At 39.1% G+C, this 19,857-nt stretch overlaps 1 protein-coding gene across 1 annotated transcript in view; it reads right to left on the bottom strand.

The window, feature by feature from the left end:
- The window catches only part of LOC126456707 (DNA primase large subunit), an 85,576-nt gene that overhangs the window by 9,336 nt on the left and 56,383 nt on the right, over positions 1–19,857 (bottom strand). Inside the window, exons 6-9 of the mRNA XM_050092447.1 lie at positions 8,942–9,082; positions 3,853–4,035; positions 3,577–3,772; positions 3,318–3,488 (exon numbers count right to left, since the gene is read on the bottom strand). Coding sequence (XP_049948404.1) covers positions 3,318–3,488; positions 3,577–3,772; positions 3,853–4,035; positions 8,942–9,082 — 691 coding nt within the window. The remainder of the gene's footprint in view (positions 1–3,317; positions 3,489–3,576; positions 3,773–3,852; positions 4,036–8,941; positions 9,083–19,857) is intronic.

Here is a 19,857-nt window from a genome sequence, read left to right as displayed (position 1 = left end):
CATTATATGGATTCTCTGAGAATACAACACTGGTTTAATTTTAAAGAGAAACAAGGCAGTAATTCCTGTGTCTTCAATGCATCATTCCATTGAAAATGATACCATAAAAAATAAGGCAGAAATTATTTGTTTCTACAATGCAACAAAATCTGGAGTAGATTTGCTCGACATGAAACGTGCCAATTATTTGCCAAACAGATGTACGAGGCGCTGGCTGATGGCAGTCTTTTACACACTTGTAAACATCAGTTGCGTGAACAGTTTCGTTCTGTATTTGTGCTGCAGAGGATACTCCATGCTAACTCATCTCAAATTCATCAAAAAGTCTGGCCATGGAGCTGACAGAGCAACATCTAAGAAGATGCCTGGAAATTCAAAATTTACCTAGAAATATCAAGGAAATGATCTACAAAGTTCTGGGAGACACTCACCAATCAAGTGAAGGTATACCAAGTGATAGAATGGACAAAAGGAAGATGTGTATGAAGTGCCCTGCATCCAAGAAGAGGAAAATGGCGTATGAGAGCATCAAATGTGGTCACCCAGTTTGCATGGAATGCAGCAGGAAGATGTGCGTCGACTGTGCAAAAGAGATGTGATTTAATATTTCAGTTCAGTTGATTATTATCTTTTTTTTTTTTTTTTTTTTTACATTTTCTGCAACATTTTATTTATATTTATGAATATATTTTCTGGTACAACAGTGTTGAAAATCATATGAAATCTGACAGTGAATGACTGCATGTACTTGTGATAGTTAATGTTTATTTTATATAATTTAAACAACAAAGTGTTTATATGGGCTGAAAAGTACTAAATTTAATTATAACATGAATTAAGTGACTATTTACTTGATTTCTGTCAACATATGTGGAGTTTTGTGAGATAAACTATTAGGTGGTCTGAGAGACGGCATGTTTCTAGTTACGCACATTTCAGAGATGTTTCGGGTAAGCGTTAAAAATAAAAATATCAAGCACGGTATAAACCATACTTGTGCCGATCTCCTGTAGCTCTTTAATTTATACAAGTCAAGTGACAAAATGTACAAACTTGACTTCCTTGCATGTGAATGGGGTGACAAAGTTTTGCATTTACCCACATCTCACTGTAGCCCTATGGAATTAATTTGGGAAAAGGATAAGGCTGTGTATGTGTGTGTGTGTGTGTGTGTGTGTGTGTGTGTGTGTGTGTGTGTTTGTGGGGAAGGGGGGGGCGCAAGGAGGGGGGGGGGGGGAGGAGAGAGAAAGATAACATTCACTGAATCACTTGTGCATGAGGCAATAAACAGTACCCCACCTGTATCGTGGGCACAGTCTGTTTGGCATGCTGAAAAGCTTCAGAAAGAATAATTTGACAGGGAAGTGATGATGAATATAAGCCTTGAACCTATCATCATAAATATACGTTCAGGTTGTTCAGAAACAGATTCAAATAGAAGTCACTGTGGTATTGCGATGTAGACTTTGGAACAAAGTAATAATATTTCTTAGTTTTAAAAAATGTGTTTGTCAACATATCAGTTGCGTACATAATGAGACCTTCCTAGCCTCTTTGATTAGGACGTTGTATCCTTGGAATTATGCAGGCTATAATGTTCACATATTACCCATAGAGAAGTTAAGCTTCGCACACCATGTTGTATGCTCTAATAACACATGAGAATGCAGCTGGATAAATCTGTCAAAAGTCCGATATTTCCACATGTAAACACCTGCCATTTTCGAGGCACGAATTGGATAAGGCCCTAAAATGACAGTATCTGTTACTTGTTGAGATATTGGTCATTTTCAATGTTATAGGTCATCATTCCCTGGAGTTGTTTGCAGGTGATGATTAATTGTTTGCTTATTCGATGCATTATAAATGTGGTCTCTCACTGTAATGTCGAACAAGTTAGTTTACACTCTTAACGCCCGTTAACCGCGAAAAATAAGACAACTTACAGACCATTTTTACAATAGTCTTTTCTATCACTAATTCTTTTTTATGCGCAATGATTACACTTAACTACAGACAAACACATCAACACACACGCCTTATACACAATTTTAAAAATTCTATTGAGTAGAAACAGTTGTCAAGCAAATATCATGATTTCAGATTTTGCTAGGAGTTAATTTTGTTACATATTAAATTTTTAATTATAATACAGTTCAAATAGCAATAAATGATAATTATTGCAAGCATTTTCAATGATCTTGTCATTAGACAATTGTCATGTTGAGAAAAATGGTACTTCACGTCTTCACAAAGCTGTCAGATGTTTTCGCCTCCCAATGTTACGCCGAGGAAATCTGTGGGGCAGTGGAGGTAATTAATATTTCTCTCATGACAACTGTTCGAAATTAGTTTTAATATTTCCTATTACCCTCATAGATTTGAACAGATAATGTGATGCACTGTAGGCAAATGAGCCTGACTTTCACCCGCAGCAGTGCAGTTCGGCAACATGGATTTTGTTTGTTTGACTGCTCTCTGCTGGCGCGCATGTGCAGCTCTCACCCCTTCGCTGCTCCGCCTATACCCATGGAAGCACCGTCTTACATGACGCGAGCTATAGTTTTGAGGTAGAAATTACAATTCATCCTAAGTTTCTGTCTTCATTTTCGGTCTTGTGAAATCAGATAAAATCTGTTTGAAACTTGCTGTATATTATATTTTGTGCCTGTTCATCCTACAAAAATACCAAAAAACTGAGGGGAATTTGGAAAAGTAGGAAATATGTAAGCATTCACAGAAACTTTTCATCCATGTCTGAGGTAAGCTCAGACATTTAGTTGCCAGAGAACATCCTGCGAAAAGGAAATTGTTAGCTCAGATTGCAATGTGGTACACAATTACAGTTTTATAGAAGAAGTAAGATTAGAGTCTAATATCCTATTGGCGACAAGGTCTTTAACAACTTGCCCTATATCATATTGAAGAAGGGTGGGGAAGGAAATTGCTTATGCCCTTTCACCAGAACCATCCCAGAATTCGTCTTTATCAACTTAAAGATGCCATGATAACTTAAAACGTGGATCGATGGGTGGGGACTTGAGCCACTGACCTGCTGAGTATGCGTCCTGTGTGTTACCACTCCGATACCTTACTCAGACTTACCAGAAGACAGGAAATCCGATACTGTTCTTGCAAAAGGCCTACATGTCTCTCTCAGTCTCAGTCATGGGAACAGTTATCATTCTGAAGGCATCACAACAAGAGTGAAACAAGCAAATAAACATAAGCAAACAAGTCACACAAAGAGTACTTCCGTAAACAGCTTGCTTGAAAATGTAAGGCAGGAAAAAGATGGAAAGGTGGAATGTACATACCATTTTCTGATTTGAAATGTTTTCCAGCGATAAGCTTCTGACTCTCTTCAAAATATTTATTGGGATGATTAACACCACTGTCAATAGGTGCACTGTGAGTGATTTCGAAATACTTGGCACATGCAATTTGAAAGTGACCACGAGATACATAATCTGCCATTTCTTGAATACCTGCAAAAGGATAAACATTAGTACTAAAATATTCCAGACGATGACAGCTATTATTTAAACATATAATAACTCTCCAGATATTTTTTACCTGCTGCAGGTAATCCATAACTTAGGAGTAGCTGTTTGAGGGACGATAAATCATTATGTTTAAAAGGGCAGCCATGAGTGTCACCAGGTCCAACTGATGACATTATGATTTTGGCACAGCTGTAAGGTGTGTAGTTCACCCTTTTCCCTTCTTTTCCATAATTGTGGCGTATGTTGTAGGCATACTGTTTGTCAAACTGCAATAACCAAATCACAGAGTCAAAGAACTGAAACATTACATCAACTAGATGACAAGTGTACAGTTATTGTGACATACCTTATCTGCATCCATTGCTTTTACAAATTCTTCTCTCCAGAATTTCATAGCATTTTCCAGAGATAAACCAATGCCTTTTAAGAAAAGACCATACTGCATACGGCCACCATATTTCAAATGATGAGCTTCTCGCAACTTCTCATGAATGCGACGCATGCATAATGGGAATGATGATCGCGACAACTAAAATGAATAAAGAAGAAACTTAAAAAAAAAAAAATACATAAAGTAAAATAAAATTTAAGACCCAATCACAGGTATTATAACAAGTGGATACTTCATAATTTAACAAGAAATGGGGAGGGGGAGAACTTCAGTATGTTAGTTTCATTACTGCCACTGCTTCAGAAACTGTTGTTATTTATGTGGCATGCAGCAGGAGTATAACTCAGTATTTCTAACTACATGTCAGTTTGTTTATCAGTAGACTATATAAATAGGGAAAATTTCTTGGGGAACAGATGAACACGGAAAATAAGACACTAATTTAAGGACATAAATGTTCAACATTTTTATAAATGGTGGTTAGGCAGAGCATATTGGTTTCATTTTTGAAACATCAATACACCAAATGTTTTGACTCAAGTAACTACTCCAAAAAGTGTTTACCCTAGTCCATGTCCAGAAGCATTATTCCATAAACAGCTCAACCTGGAGCAAAGACTGTCAGCTGGCCTCAAATGTAAGGATAAATTTCTATATTTTACAAATACGTAAATTTAATACAAGTTGTGTACATGATTTAAGATCCACAACCAGTGTTATTCGTGCCACAAACACCTTGAGTAATAAAGCATCAGGCTATGAAATGTGTCAATTCAGTCACAAGTGAAGACAATGGCACATTCACAGTTATTGGCAAGAAAATGGAGGACTGTTGGATTAAAATGGGACAACGAATGAATACAAGAAAGGGCAGCATGGATAATCTTGTTCGTTTTCCTTATGAGCTCCTTGTCCAAAAGTCGCACATGTGCGATGGAGTTGCTTCCAGAACAATGATGGGACTGTGTCCAGACATGTCACCATTTCAGCATGTGCCAGGTCACTAGTGCTGTTGCTGAGTATTATTATTGCCGGTAGCACAAACCAAAGTTGTAGCGATAGATCCTCCACTGTGTTTCAATTGAACAGTCACCAAAAATTCTTGTTTTACCAAATTCAAGGGCAGCAACTGCAGGTTTCCCTTTTGTACTTAACTGGAATACTGATTCCCTGTTTGTTAGGTAATCTGTTGTGTGAATACATGTTGTCTCTTTTATCGCACAGGCCCAAAAATATGAAACTGAGAATACAGTCTCTCTCTCTTCTTGTCTTGTCTTGTCCTGCAGATTTATCTGGTTAGCTCAGATGTATACAATGGCGGTCTTGCATTACAAATGTTTGTAGCAATGCACACCATTCTACATACCAAGACACACGTATAATCTTTTCAAAAGCCAATAATAAAAAAAGCATCAAAAATTTCAACCAATGTCAAAATACATCAACGATAAGCAAAGACACACAATAAAAAATTATATATACACACACACAATATATTTCGTGTTCCTGTAACGCTCCTGGCCCTAATCTTCGTTAGCCATTGTCCTTACCCATATAACCCCTCATCTGTTCCCATTCCAGCACTACACAGCCCTGTATTCCACCAACACACTCAAGTCTTTTTACTGCTCTCCTTTACTGCTAACTTGTTCTCTGTCAAACCTCCTGACTGCACCTAGCCACCGTACCCTCTCTCCATCTCATCCCTGTATGCTTCCGCAGGCAGTACTTCATCGTCCCCCCACACCTACCCTACTATCCCACCCCTTCTCTGCCCCAGCCTCTTCCTTACCCCCACTATGGCCTCAGCAGCCAGAGACTGCAGTTTTGTGTGTGTGTGTGTGTGTGTGTGTGTGTGTGTGTGTGTGTGTTGTTTTTGCGTGAATATGCATGTGTATGATGTGTATCTCTGACGAAGGCCTTGTTGGCCAGAAGCTCACTCTCTGTCAGTCTCTTTGTTATGCCTATCTGTGACTCAGCATCTCCACTATAACATGAGTAGCAACTATCCTTTCCATAATATTATTACAATAAACAATTGTGACAATTAGATGAACACAGCCCGTAATGCGAAACAATTTCTCACATTTTTCAATCAAATCTCCTATAACACGTTTTTGGATGGTACCTGAATATTTCTGATAAATGGCGTATTTCATACAAATATTTTTCCCCTTTAATGCAGTCAATCCACATTTCAATGCCATTTATTTTTTGCTTTATTACCTCTCAATAAGAAAATCTGAAAATCAAGAATATTTTCTTCTCTTTTCCTCATTTAATCAAATCTTTATTATGGCATAAAAAGCCCCATACAATCAAAGAGTGTTCCTATGTTCTTGCCCAGTTTCTTACTAGCTGTTCTCGGACAGTTTCTAAGCATAAGAAAGACATTACTAGCAAAAATGCTTCAGCTTTTAAACTCACATTGTACCATATTCAGAATCAAAAGTGAACATGCTTACATACTCCCTCTTCTGGGAGTTTTTGAAAGTTTACATACTACTTAATAATTTAATTTTTTGTTTTTTCTTCTGACAGAAGAATATAGGTACTACTTTGTCCAACTGTTTCACTAGATTAGAATAGATATATTGTTTGTTCCAGTGAGTAACGGTAAGGAGATCCTCAAGGGCAGGCTGTTCCAGCTCGTTGGCTCCGTTGTGAGCCGCGGAGCGCTCCCTGCTCCAGGGAGCTGTATCAGTCGCTGTGACCATTAACGTGGGCCGGCACGGCTGGCTGAGGCAGGCGGCAAGGCAAGCATTTTGATGTGCCAGCTGCGTCTTATAAGATCGGCAACCTCATACTCTTAGATGCTAAGATGTGGTGACATGCTACACCAGAAAATACGATGTTCAGGAAATAAATAAGAAACAACTGTTTTACAAGAAATTGCATACTAAATTTATTGGGCCTCTGTAGCTTGTCATTTTCTTTTCATTACAAGATCGGAAATATCAGGCGTCAAAGTGTTCGCAGCGATAATTCGGAGGATGGCCTTCGTTGTTGCATCCTGAAGAAATGATCGTTCCTTACTTTTTACTCTCTTCGTTGCTGAGAAAAGCTGCTCACAACAGTACGTAGATCCAAACATGCACATGATCTGAGCGGCATTGTTGTGAAGCTTGGGAAATGTTTTTTGCTGTAATGAATGATACCATAGTGACAAATCCAACGTGTTGTAGTACCTCTCTTTCAACAAAGTTGAATTTTGCAAATCAATAATCTCCAATTGAAGTGACGATGACAAGTCATAGGGTGAAACTGAAAAAGGAGTGCTGAACACCTTAAGTGCCATTTTAAAACTAGTGAGGTCTCGGAATCGTGTTCAAACGACGTGATGAGCTACTTTAACTTCGCTTGGTAATCGCCGAAAGTAGTACCTTCAGGTAGTTTTAAAGAAGCAAGACGATTTAAGAACGTTAAATGTTCATTACTCATCTGCCTCTCAAATAAACGTAACTTTTCCATGAACGCTTTGATCTTGTCGTGCATGTCAACGATTAGCTGCCCTTTGCCCTGCAATGACAGATTTAAATTATTCAGATGCATAGTTATGTCAGCTAGAAACGCCAGGTCTGATATCCATTTTATATCTTCCAGACAACGCATTTCTTCCCCTTTCATTTTGAGAAAAAGGGATATTTCCTCACGAATGGGAAAGAAAACATCAAGAACTTTTCCCCGACTCACCCAACGAACTGTACTGTGGTAAGGTATATCCTCATACTCCGCTTCCATATCTTTCAGGAATCCTTTGAATTGGCGATGATTCATACCGTGACGCCGCACAAAATTCACACACTTCACGACATCTTTCATTACGCCACCTAGCTCTACTGTTTCAACACACAGTACCTCTTGCTGAATAAAACAATGAAGAGTCAAAATGTCTTTCCCGAGTTTGTCTCTGAGTTTATTTTTCAAACGAGAGGCAAAACCTTGGTGACGCCCGATCATTTGTGGTGCACCGTCTGTCGCTACAGAATGGAGCTTATCCCACGGCAAAATTCATATTGTCCGCCGAGTCACAAACAGCTTCAAAAATGTCACGTCCTGTAGCAGTGTAATCGAGTGGTACCACATCCAAGAGTTCTTCAGTTACTTGCAGCTCCATGTCGACACCACGCACAAAGACTGCAAGCTGAGTACAGTCCGATATGTCGGTACTTTCGTCAAGCGCTAGCGAAAATGCAACAAAGCTCTCCGCCTTTTTCCTGTGCCGTCCAGGATTGGACGAGACATTGTTTGCTTCGACAGGCAAACCCCTTCAATTGCCTGCACCTCCCTTGGAAACAAACATTCAGCAACTGCTACCATGCATGATTTTACGAGTGGTCCCACCGAAAACGGCTTGCCACTCATCGCAACGATGTGAGCGACCCCGCAGCTTGCTCGAATTGCAGATTCAGTAGTGTTTTCTCCGCTCTCGTTCACCTGAAAATTATAAACGCATTACAGAACACGAACTATGTTGCATGTTTTGATACCCTCCGTATTACGAAACCGTTTTCAAACTTACGTTTCCTAGTATGTCGTTCTTAAGCCTGGCTACCAGTTCTCTGCGTGCAATGCCTTCTACCTGATCGTAGTGCGCTACTTGAAGACGTGTACACTGTCGTTGTATATTGTACCTCTTCGCAGAATTAAATACTTTATGACATACAAGACACTGCGGACAACCACCCCTCTCAATGAACAGAAAGGTATCCTCCAATAGAGGTACAGGGATCCCGCGGCTAGTCATAGCTGTCATTGAACACGGATTATTGCGTTAGTTGCGGCTGCATGCGGCCAGGGGGCAGTGAGTTCGCTTTCCCCCTCCACGCAGTCTCCGAGCTGCCGCAGTGAGCGCTCCGGCTCCCTGGAGCTCGGTTGGAACAGCCTGCTCAAGGGAGTATACCAGAAAATCAAAAATACATAAAACTTATTTAGAAAATAACTCACTGTAACATCCTCAAACACGTTCTCAGTAGAGTTTCATTACTGTTAAAAATATTTACATACTTCTAAGTTAATTAAACAAAATGCTTCTCAAACTAACCTTATCCAAATCCTCTACTTGGATATCATCACCATCTTTCTTTGCCAAATACTCTTCTCCTGTGTAACTATGATGAAGGCCACGCAGTAATGGATATATACGTTCATCTTGTTCCACAACAGCCAAATGCCGAAATGTGAGCTGTGAATTTTATTTTTACATATCAGCTCTGAAATATTTGAAATATTGTCTCTCTCTCTCTCTCTAAAACACACACACACACACACACACACTGGAAGTTGTATTGTACAGAATAGAATAATACACTATTTCCAATAAACACAAATATTTTTATCAAAATAAGCAGTGATCTAAGTCACAAAATGAAATTTGTAATGCAGGAGAAAGGCACTGGGAGAACTGCTTGGATTCTGAGCTGTGGCTTTGTATGTGAAGACACTGCCCATGTTACGTAAGGGTCCATGCTCAAGTGCTGGACTAAGGGTCCCTGCTCAAGTGCTGGACTAAGGCACAGTTCCTAACAGTCAGAGGTATAATCCGCCCTTAAGAGGTTTTAATTTGATTTTATTTGTATGCATGGATGTTAAGGCACTTGCGTCAACCTTCTCTATATTTTCATTCATTTCTTCTTCCTCCTCTTCCTCTGGCCTCTCAACCTGCTCCTGACTCAGTTATTATTTATTTGTAAGGACTTATTTACAATTGAAGCCAGTTTATAACTTAGACATTACATAAAGACATGATGACTGAAGAAATGCTTACTATTAAGAAAAACTTGTGAAACTCAAATAATTTTATTGAAAAATGATGAACTACTCTAGCTATGTCTTCTTGAAAACCTGTTCAATGCATCCACCCAGCACATTCTTTTCCGACCCTGTCATTTGTATATCCCATACCACCAGAGGCAAGCCACTTGTTCAGTCAGCCATGTCATATATCAAGTTGATGTACTGCCTGTCTACCTCTGATCGGGTTCTTCGGTCAATGTTTGTTTACGGACCTTTCTGATGTTTCATTAGCCACTTGTGTCAACACCTGTATATGATTTTTCTGACACATTGCCAACATGAGTGGCTCGCGAAATATCAGAAAAATTGTTGCACAAATGTTGGCCAACGAACTTGAGAAAGATGCCAACAGACAGTAAGTCAAAAAAGGAACCACAAAAGCCTTCACTGTTTTGTATATACCAAGTTTATTGCAGCCACTGCAATCAGACTATGGCTAAGGGCACATTTTATCACCCAGTGGTAGTACATGCTGTTCAGCACAACATGGTCAACTTTAAAGGCTGCTTTACATACCATGTCACCTCTGTCATCCTCCACCGCTCACACATTCCTCATCACCACAATTTATGGGCAGTGCTAGTGGGAACCACACCTCCAACACAGCCCTCAGCATCACAGTCCCCATAGCCTGTTTAGTTAAGTGACCCTATCCTTAGGCAGCTGCCATGTGCCCATGGGACTGGGGCCTGACTTGACAGATTTTAATCAGCCTGAAATACATGCTTCGCAGCCATGTAGCTGTTGGTTCAGTGAAACGCTTTCAAAGCAAAAGTGTGTTGTTCACCGGTCCACAATGCCATCTCAACTGAACATCAATATCAGGATCAATGGCAAAGGCTTGTTGTCCACATGCCACAATTTGTGTTTTCTGATTCTTAAGGTAACATTCCATTTCCGGGATTGACATATCTTCCATTTCAACCTGTTACATGCAAATTCTTCATCAAAATATGAAACCACAAAATTATTCAACAAGTGCTATTTCATAGCGAATGCTTCTCTGTTGATGAACCATTTTACCAGAGATAATAATGTTATGAAGAGGACAGTTGCTACTCACCATATAGCAGAGATGCTGAGTCACAGATAGGCACGACAAAGACTGACACAAAGTAAGCTTTCAGCCAACAAGGCCTTTGTCAAAAATAGACGACACACACACACACACACACACACACACACACACACACACACACTGGCTTCAGCTGCCAGAGACTGGTGTGTGTGTGTGTGTGTGTGTGTGTGTGTGTGTGTGTGTGTGTGTGTGTGTGTGTGTGTGTTTCTTGACAATGGCCTTTTCGACCAAAAGCTTTTTTTGTGACAGTCTTTTTGTTGTGCCTATCTGCGACTCAGCATCTCTGTTATACAGTGATTAGCAACTATCCTCTTCATGATATTGTTATATTCTAAAAATCATGATATTGTTATATTCTATCTTGGATTTTCCATTGTTTGATTTTATCAGAGGTTGTTTGAAATAGCCTTATTTACGGCACACCATCTGGTAAACCACAATTTCGAAAGATAGTGCGCATAAGCACGTGTCACAAAATAAAAAGTGCATGAAAGCAACAATGCATCAGTGCATCTGGTGTCAAGCCAACTGGAGCAGCTGAATGGTCTGTGTAATACACACGCTGCGTAATGCAACATAGTACTTAGCCGTGGAACCTAGCATCTCAGTACAAAGAAAAATGTACATCTGTCTGAAGCTAGTATGACATAAACATGTTAACATGGCAGTTTTAGGGTGTGGGTGCTCTGAACTGTGATTGTATAAAATACCGGTAGAGATCAGATCTGAACTACATTGTTTTTGACACTGTCAACAACAGCAGGCAATTGTGCGGTAGCTATTACTGAATGCTTTGTGTTGTGAGTTGCTCATTGTTTTCTTTTCTTATTTTGACATGAGTGAAGAGACTAGTCTTGGCCCATCATTGAGACTGATTATGACCCTTACAACACAAGAAGGGATCCAGTGACTATAACTCAGTTCTGCTTTCTTGGAAGAACAGAACACAGGTGTAGGCTGGCTGACCTGCAAGAGGAAGGTGGGACTTGTTTCTCCACACTTCTCCTCACTTTTTTTGCAGTGAAAAGCCTAGTTTGTTTATGCTTGCACCCAAATGTCAGTTTATAGTGTCCACACTCTGCACTGTAACAACCAAAAAACAAAACCTACCAATGTCTTTTGACCATGCCGAAAGTCTTCCCATAAGTGTGAATAAAGTTATTTTTTATTCTACTTCTATGCTAAGTACCTTGTTGGTTCTATTTGTACCACTGTCAAGTATGGGTTGCATAGGTACAAAAGCCCATGAAAGGTCGAAATCAATATTCTCAGATTTTGTAATTATTGAATTATGGGGAAAAGAATAACAAAGTCGAGAAGCACCTTGAATCAGAGAAGCACTATGTTCACTGGCAAAAAATGCAGTAGTTTCTTGACAGAAATAATCATTTGTTACAACAACAACAATTATTTAAATGTGAATTTTGCCAAAAATAGACGCATTTTCAGATCACAATATATTATTTACATTTATTAGATCTCCCGTCAATTAAAATTTAGTCCACAAAAATTGGTGTGACAATGTAACAATAACTGCTATAGATTCAAAACTAAGTTGGTCAATGACAGGACTGCAATTAACTTAAGGCACAGTCAACATCCTGGTAGAAATATGACATCCTTAGCTCTCAGCCTATCAGCATCGATATCACCACTACCCATTCTCTCCCGATATATATCTCTATGAATACTTATTAATTACTGCCCTCTACCTTGCTCCGCTCCTGTGCCTATTCCATATTGAACATTGAGACGTTTGAAGATTAGACAGCAACTAAATCGCAAAAGCCTGCTTTAAAAGTTACATGAACCAGCAGTGAGGCATCTAAGAGTACGCTACAAGCCCCTACATATCAGTCCCACAGGCAGAAAGCAATTGCTGACTAAATACTAACATGAATTTTTTACAGAAGGATGGAAAAACTGGTAGAAGCTAACCTTGGGGGAGATCAGCTTGGACTCTGGAGAAATGTAGAAACACGCAAGGCAATGCTGACTCTACGACTTATCTTAGAAGATAGGTTAAGGAAAGGTAAACCTATGTATTAGCATTTGTAGACTTAGAGAAAGTTTTTGATAATGTTGACTGGAATACTCTCTTTGAAATTCTAAAGGTAGCAGGGATTGAAAGACTGTTTACAACTTGTACAGAAACCAGACGGCAGTGGTAAGAGTCAAGGGGCATGGAAGGGAAGCTATGGTTGAGAAGGCAGTAAGACAGGGTTGTAGCCAATCCCTGATGTTATTCAATACCTACATTGAACAAGCAGTAAAGAAACAAAAGCAAAATTTGGAATTGGAATTAAAGTTCGGGGAGAGGAAATAAAAACTTTGAGGTTTGTCAATGCAACTGTAATTCTGTCAATATCAGCAAAGGACTTGGAAGAGCAATTGAACGGGATGGACATTGTCTTAAAAGGAGGACATAAGATGAACATCCACAAAAGCAAAACATGGTTAATGGAATGTAGCCAAATTAAATCAGGTGATGCTAAGGGAATCAGATTAGGAAATGAGACACTCAAAGTAGTACATGAATTGTGCTATTCGGGCAGCAAAATAACGGATGGTGGTCAAAGTAGAGAGGATACAAAATGCAGACTGGCGATGGCAAGGAAAGCGTTTCTGAAGAAGAGAAATTTGTTAACATTAATATAGATTTAAGTGTTCGGAAGTCTTTTCTGAAGATATCTGTCTGGAGTGTAGTCATGTGTGGAGATGAAACACCGATGACAAATAGTTTAGACAAAAAGAGAATTGAAGCTTTTGAAATGTGGTGTTACAGAAGAACATTGACAATTAGATGGGTAGATCACGTAACTAATGAGATGGTACTGAATAGAATTGAGGAGACAAGAAATTTGTGGCATAACTCGACCAAAAGAAGGGATTGGTTAACAGGACACATTCAGAGACACCAATGGAGGATCACCAATTTAGTATCTGAGGGAAGTGTGGGAGGTAAAAATCGTAGAGTGAGACCCAGGAACAAATACAGTAAGCAGATTCAGAAGGATGTTGGTTACGGTACTTATTTGGAGATGAAGATGATTTGCACAGGATAGGATAGTATGGAGAGCTGCATCAAACCAGTCTTTGGAGTGAAGACCACAACAACAACATGGACCATTCAGACATGATTAGACTAATTACCGTGCACTCAAAGGCACTTATTTCCAATACCGAACGAGTTGCAAGCATGCTTTCTCTTTTTACCCACTGACATTATGGTTTATCCACTGATCACAGTGTTATATGTTTCAGTATAATGACTGTTATTGGGTGTACCACTGTGGTAACAATAAATAGATAGCCCTTTTATTTGAGACCTACCTTCAAAATTTTACAGCATATTCAAAACGAACACATTTTGTCTTTGCATTGTATTTTTAAGAAAATGACAGAATTTATAAGGAAAAAGGATTATCAAAAAATAGAATAAAGGCACAAAAGGTTTGTTAGCAACCAGCTGATTGTACACATAAAACATGAACTTCAGTATCTAAAGTTGTGCCTGCTTCACAAACAGAAGCTTTTATATCAATCTCAAGAATTCAAATTATTTTAACATAATATTTAATCATTAACTATGAAGTAAACAAATTACTGAATGTCATCCTCAAGTCTGAGGTTAGTTGCGCAAAGTTACCATATTACATTACTGTTGTTGTTGTGGTCTTCAGTCCAGAGACTGGTTTGATGCAGCTCTCCATGCTACTCTATCCTGTGCAAGCTTCTTCATCTCCACATACCTACTGCAACCTACATCCTCCTGAATTTGCTTAGTGTATTCATCTCTTGGTCTCCCTCTACAATTTTTACCCTCCACGCTGCCCTCCAATAGTAAATTCGTGATCTCTTGATGCCTCAGAACATGTCCTACCAACCGATTCCTTCTTCTAGTCAAGTTGTGCCACTAATCTCTCTTCTCCCCAATTCTATTCAATACCTCCTCATTAGTTACGTAATCTACCCATCTAATCTTCAGCATTCTTCTGTAGCTCCACATTTCGAAAGCTTCTATTCTCTTCTTGTCTAAACTATTATCGTCCATGTTTCACTTCCATACATGGATACACTCTATACAAATACTTTCAGAAACGCCTTCCTGAAACTTAAATCTATACTCGAGGTTAACAAATTTCTGTTCTTGAAAAATGCTTTCCTTGCCATAACCAGTCTACATTTTATATCCTCTCTACTTCGACCATCATCAGTTATTTTGCTCCCCAAATAGCAAAACTCCTTTACTACTTTAAGCGTCTCATTTCCTAACCTAATTCCCTCAGCATCACCTGATTTAATTAGACTACATTCCATTATCCTCGTTTTGCTTTTGTTGATATTCATCTTATACCCTCCTTTCAAGACACTGTCCATTCCATTCAACTGCTCTTCCAAGTTCTTTGCTGTCTCTGACAGAATTACAATGTAATCGGCAAACCTTTAAGTTTTTATTTCTTCTCCATGGATTTTAATACCTACCCCGAACTTTTCTTTTGTTTCCTTTACTGCTTGCTTAGTATACAGATTGAATAGCATTGGGGAGAGGCTACAACCCTGTCTCACTCCCTTCCCAGCCACTGCTTCCCTCTCATGTCCCCCACCTCTTATAACTGTCATCTGGTTTCTGTACAAATTGTAAATAGCTTTTTGCTTCCTGTATTAGACCCCCGCCAACTTCAGAATTTGAAAGAGAGTATTCCAGTTAACATTGTCAAAAGCTTTCTCTATGTCTACAAATGCTAGAAACATAATTTGCCTTTCCTTAATCTATCTTCTAAGATAAGTCGTAGGGTCATATTGCCTCATGTGTTCCAACATTTCTACGGAATCCAAATTGATCTTCCCCGAGGTTGGCTTCTACCAGTTTTTCCATTTGGCTGTAAAGAATTCGCGTTAGTATTTTACAGCTGTGACTTATTAAACTGATAAGTCTGAGGGTATTTTGCCTGTCTCATACATCTTGCTCCCCAGATGGTAGAGTTTTGTCAGGGCGAGCTCTCCCAAGGCTGTCAGTAGTTCTAATGGAATGTTGTCTACTCACGGGGCCTTGTTTCGAGTTAGGTTTTTCAGTGCCCTGTCAAAATCTTCATGCAGTATCATATCTCCCATTTCATCTTCATCTACATCCTTTTCCATTTCCATAATATTGTCATTAAGAACATCGCCCTTGTATGGATCCGCTATATACTCCTTCCACCTTTCTGCTTTCCCTTCTTTGCTTAGAACTGGGCTTCCATCTGAGCTCTTGATATTCATATAAGTGGTTCTCTTTTCTCCAAAAGTCTCTTTAATTTTCCTGTAGGCAGTATCTATCTTACCCCTAGTGAGATATACCTCTACATCCTTACATTTGTCCTCTAGCCATCCCTGTTTTGCCATTTTGCGCTTTCTGTCTATCTCATTCTTGAGACGTTTGCACTCCTTTTTGCCTGCTTCAATTACTGCATTTTTATATTTTCTCCTTTCATCAATTAAATTCACTATATCTTCTGTTACCCAAGGATTTCTACTAGCCCTTGTCTTTTTACCTCCTCGGTCCTCTGCTGCCTTCACTATTTCATCCCTCAAAGCTATCCATTCTTCTTCTACTGTATTTCTTTCCCCCATTTCTGTCAATCGTTCCCTAATGCTCTCCCTGAAACTCTATACAACCTCTGGTTCTGTCAATATATCCAGGCCCCATCTCCTTAAAATCCCATGTTTTTGCAGTTTCTTCAGTTTTAATCTACATTACATAACCAACAGATTGTGGTCAGAGTCCACATCCACTCCTGGAAATGTCTTACAATTTAAAACCTGGTTCCGAAATCTGTGTCTTACCATTATATAATCTATCTGAAACCTTCCAGTATCTCCAGGCCTCTTCCATGTATACAACCTTCTTTCATGATTCTTGAACCAAGTGTTAGCTATGATTAAGTTACGCTCTGTGCAAAATTCTACCAGGTGGCTTCCTCTTTCATTTCTTATCCCCATTCCATATTCACCTACTACGTTTCCTTCTCTTCCTTTTCCTACTATTGAATTCCAGTCACCCATGACTATTAAATTTTCACCTCCCTTCACTATCTGAATAATTTCTTTTATCTTATCATACATTTCATCAATCTCTTAGTCATTTGCGGAGCTAGTTGGCATATAAACTTGTACTACTGTGGTAGGCTTGGGCTTCATGTCTATCTTGGCCACAATAATGCATTCACTATGCTGTTTGTAGTAGCTTATCTGTACTCCTATATTTTTATTCATTATTCTACTCCTGCATTACCCCTATTTGATATTGTACTTATAACCCTGTATTCACCTGACCATAAGTCTTGTTCCTCCTGCCACCAAACTTCACTAATTCCCACTATATCTTGCCACCAAACTTCACTAATTCCCACTATATCTAACTTTAACCTATCCATTTCCCTTTTTATATTTTCTAAACTATCTGTCCGACTAAGGTATCTGACGTTCCACACTCTGATCTGTAGAACACCAGTTTTCTTTCTCCTGATAATGATGTCCTCCTGAGTCAGGGTGTATACGTGGACGAGGAAGAAAAATTCCCCAATTTCCCAGTTAAAAATACTTTCTCCCGGATGAAAATACACTTTTTCCATGTTAAGTAACAGTATACTTTTCCTCGGAACTGTAAAACTTATCAATCCCTTCAATGGTTGTGGTTTTATACACCGGCATAGAATTTCCCGGCACTTTAGAAAATGAAACTCGAGGGAAAACACACATTTTGGAAAGATGTCTGATGTGCAGCAACATGTAGACTGCATATTTTAGTATTACGACAGAATAAATTCAAATTCCACCAAACACTGCATGTTACTTTCTGAAGGATTGAAATTGAGATTGTGATGCACTTTTGTAAGACAGTCGTAGCTCATGTCAGGCGATCTCTCCAGCCGATGATGGCGGATATTCAGAGCATAGGACACGTGATGTAGTCAGCCAATATCAACGTCACTGTTAAGTAGTGCGATCACACGAAGAGGAAAAGGTAATGGTTTAAATTAATATACATAGGGTTGCTACAAGAAAAGAAAAGCTTTCACATATAATATTTGTCTCTAAGATTAATAAGGTGCAAGAGAAGCTAAGCTTTTACACATAATGTTGATCTTTTTTGCGCATGTTATGCTGCAAGATACATCACACAAATGTGCCAGTAAAATTTTTCACGACATAAATGTCTGATCTTCTGGGCTCAAAAATATTCTACATAGTCATCCTCAAAGATCTGATTTTTGAATGAGAGTTAAACACTCTGTGATTTAAGTAATTCATCGGACATTCACGCACAGAGTTCATCTTGTGTAAAAGGAAATTTACTTTGAAAGTAATGCTTTTAAAACAACCATTGGGAATATTTTCCCACGACCTGTTAGAAATAGATCTGTTTCAGCAGTTGCCAGAGAGCGCCAGATAACAGCCGTTGCTGCGCTTGCGCAGCTATGATGGTGCAGGAAGCCCGTATGTTCGTATGTGTAAAACATTAAAAGATCTTACATTATGTCACTAAAGAAACAAGACATTTTAGGATACTCCACGAGCATGGGAATTTTGTGGACCAAACTAAAATGCATAATTCAGCTTAAAGTGCACATTCGTATGTCCAGATTCAGATGTAAATTTTCTTGGAGTACCAGTACTGTTTGATCTCATGTTTGGTTCTTATTATGGCATAATGCCATACGAGCTAGAAGATGAAAACATGAACTTCAAATACAGCCAACAGTTGGACTAGCCAATAGTGTGGAATTAAACACTTCGTTTGAAATGAATTGACTGCTTCAGCAGAAAAGATAGAGTAGAATTTCTTAAAAAAACCGACAAAAACAACTTCATTGTTCCGTAAGGTGATTAACGCTTGACTGTCAGAAAGGTGGAAAAAAATAAAATCTGAAACTAACAACATATTTTGATGACGATGAGGTCCCATACTCCGAGGAGCGTAAGGGACGATGCGGGAGACCCTTCCATAATTATGTGAATGTATTTTAAATCACTTGATAGCTCCCGGCCACATAAATCCATTTTCTTTTCATTTGATGTGAGAGCAACAAACGAAGAGGAAACAGCAAAATCACTTAACATAAACATGGGTCACATGGACGCTACCACCTCCCCACCAACTCAGACTGCTCTGTGCTTCAGGTCCAGATCTACAATATTTCTGAACCTCTACAATATTTCTGAACCGCAGCAATATTAGATAGTGGCGCTCCCTCTCCCTTGAGCGTTTGAGGTGGGACACCAAAAATTTAGAAAATCAACTTTTCAAAAATATCTTCATTTTGTAGCGCACATCTTTCTGAAGAGTCTGATACATAGAACATATATGTTCGAGGGAACGTAAGACATGTTATTTGGTCTTAAGTGTGCTGAAGTGCAGTGCCACGCCTCTTCACACAGCATTCTTCCATCACACGTCTCTGTATTCCACTCTGGGGAATTCATAGGTGTAATTGTAATGGGTGCCATCAAATTATATTCAGGCCAGTGGAAATTAAAATCTCTCGTGGTGCCTCTCCTGCTAGCAGTCGGCCGGTTTGACATCCTGCCCCTCTTTTAAAAAAATCTCATAATTAATACTGGATGAGATTATTTGTAACCGGCAGAACAAGAACTCAGACCGATCTGGTACGGATCCCACACTGATGAGCAATACTCAAGTATAGGTCGAACAAGTGTTTTGTAAGCCACCACCTTTGTTGATGGACTACATTTTCTAAGCACTTTCCCAATGAATCTCAACCTGGTACCCGCCTTACCAACAATTAATTTTATATGATCATTCCACTTCAAATCGTTCCGCACGCATACTCCCAGATATTTTACAGAAGTAACTGCTACCAGTGTTTGTTCCGCTATCATATAATCATACAATAAAGGATCCTTCTGTCTATGTATTCGCAATACATTACATTTGTCTATGTTAAGGGTCAGTTGCCACTCCCTGCACCAAGTGCCTATCCGCTGCAGATCTTCCTGCATTTCGCTACAATTTTCTAATGCTGCAACTTCTCTGTATACTACAGCATCATCCGCGAAAAGCCGCATGGAACTTCCGACACTAT

The sequence above is a fragment of the Schistocerca serialis genome, chromosome 2 (genome assembly GCF_023864345.2).
Source record: "Schistocerca serialis cubense isolate TAMUIC-IGC-003099 chromosome 2, iqSchSeri2.2, whole genome shotgun sequence".
NCBI lineage: Eukaryota > Metazoa > Arthropoda > Insecta > Orthoptera > Acrididae > Schistocerca > Schistocerca serialis.
This window is presented reverse-complemented; position numbering and strand designations above follow the sequence as displayed.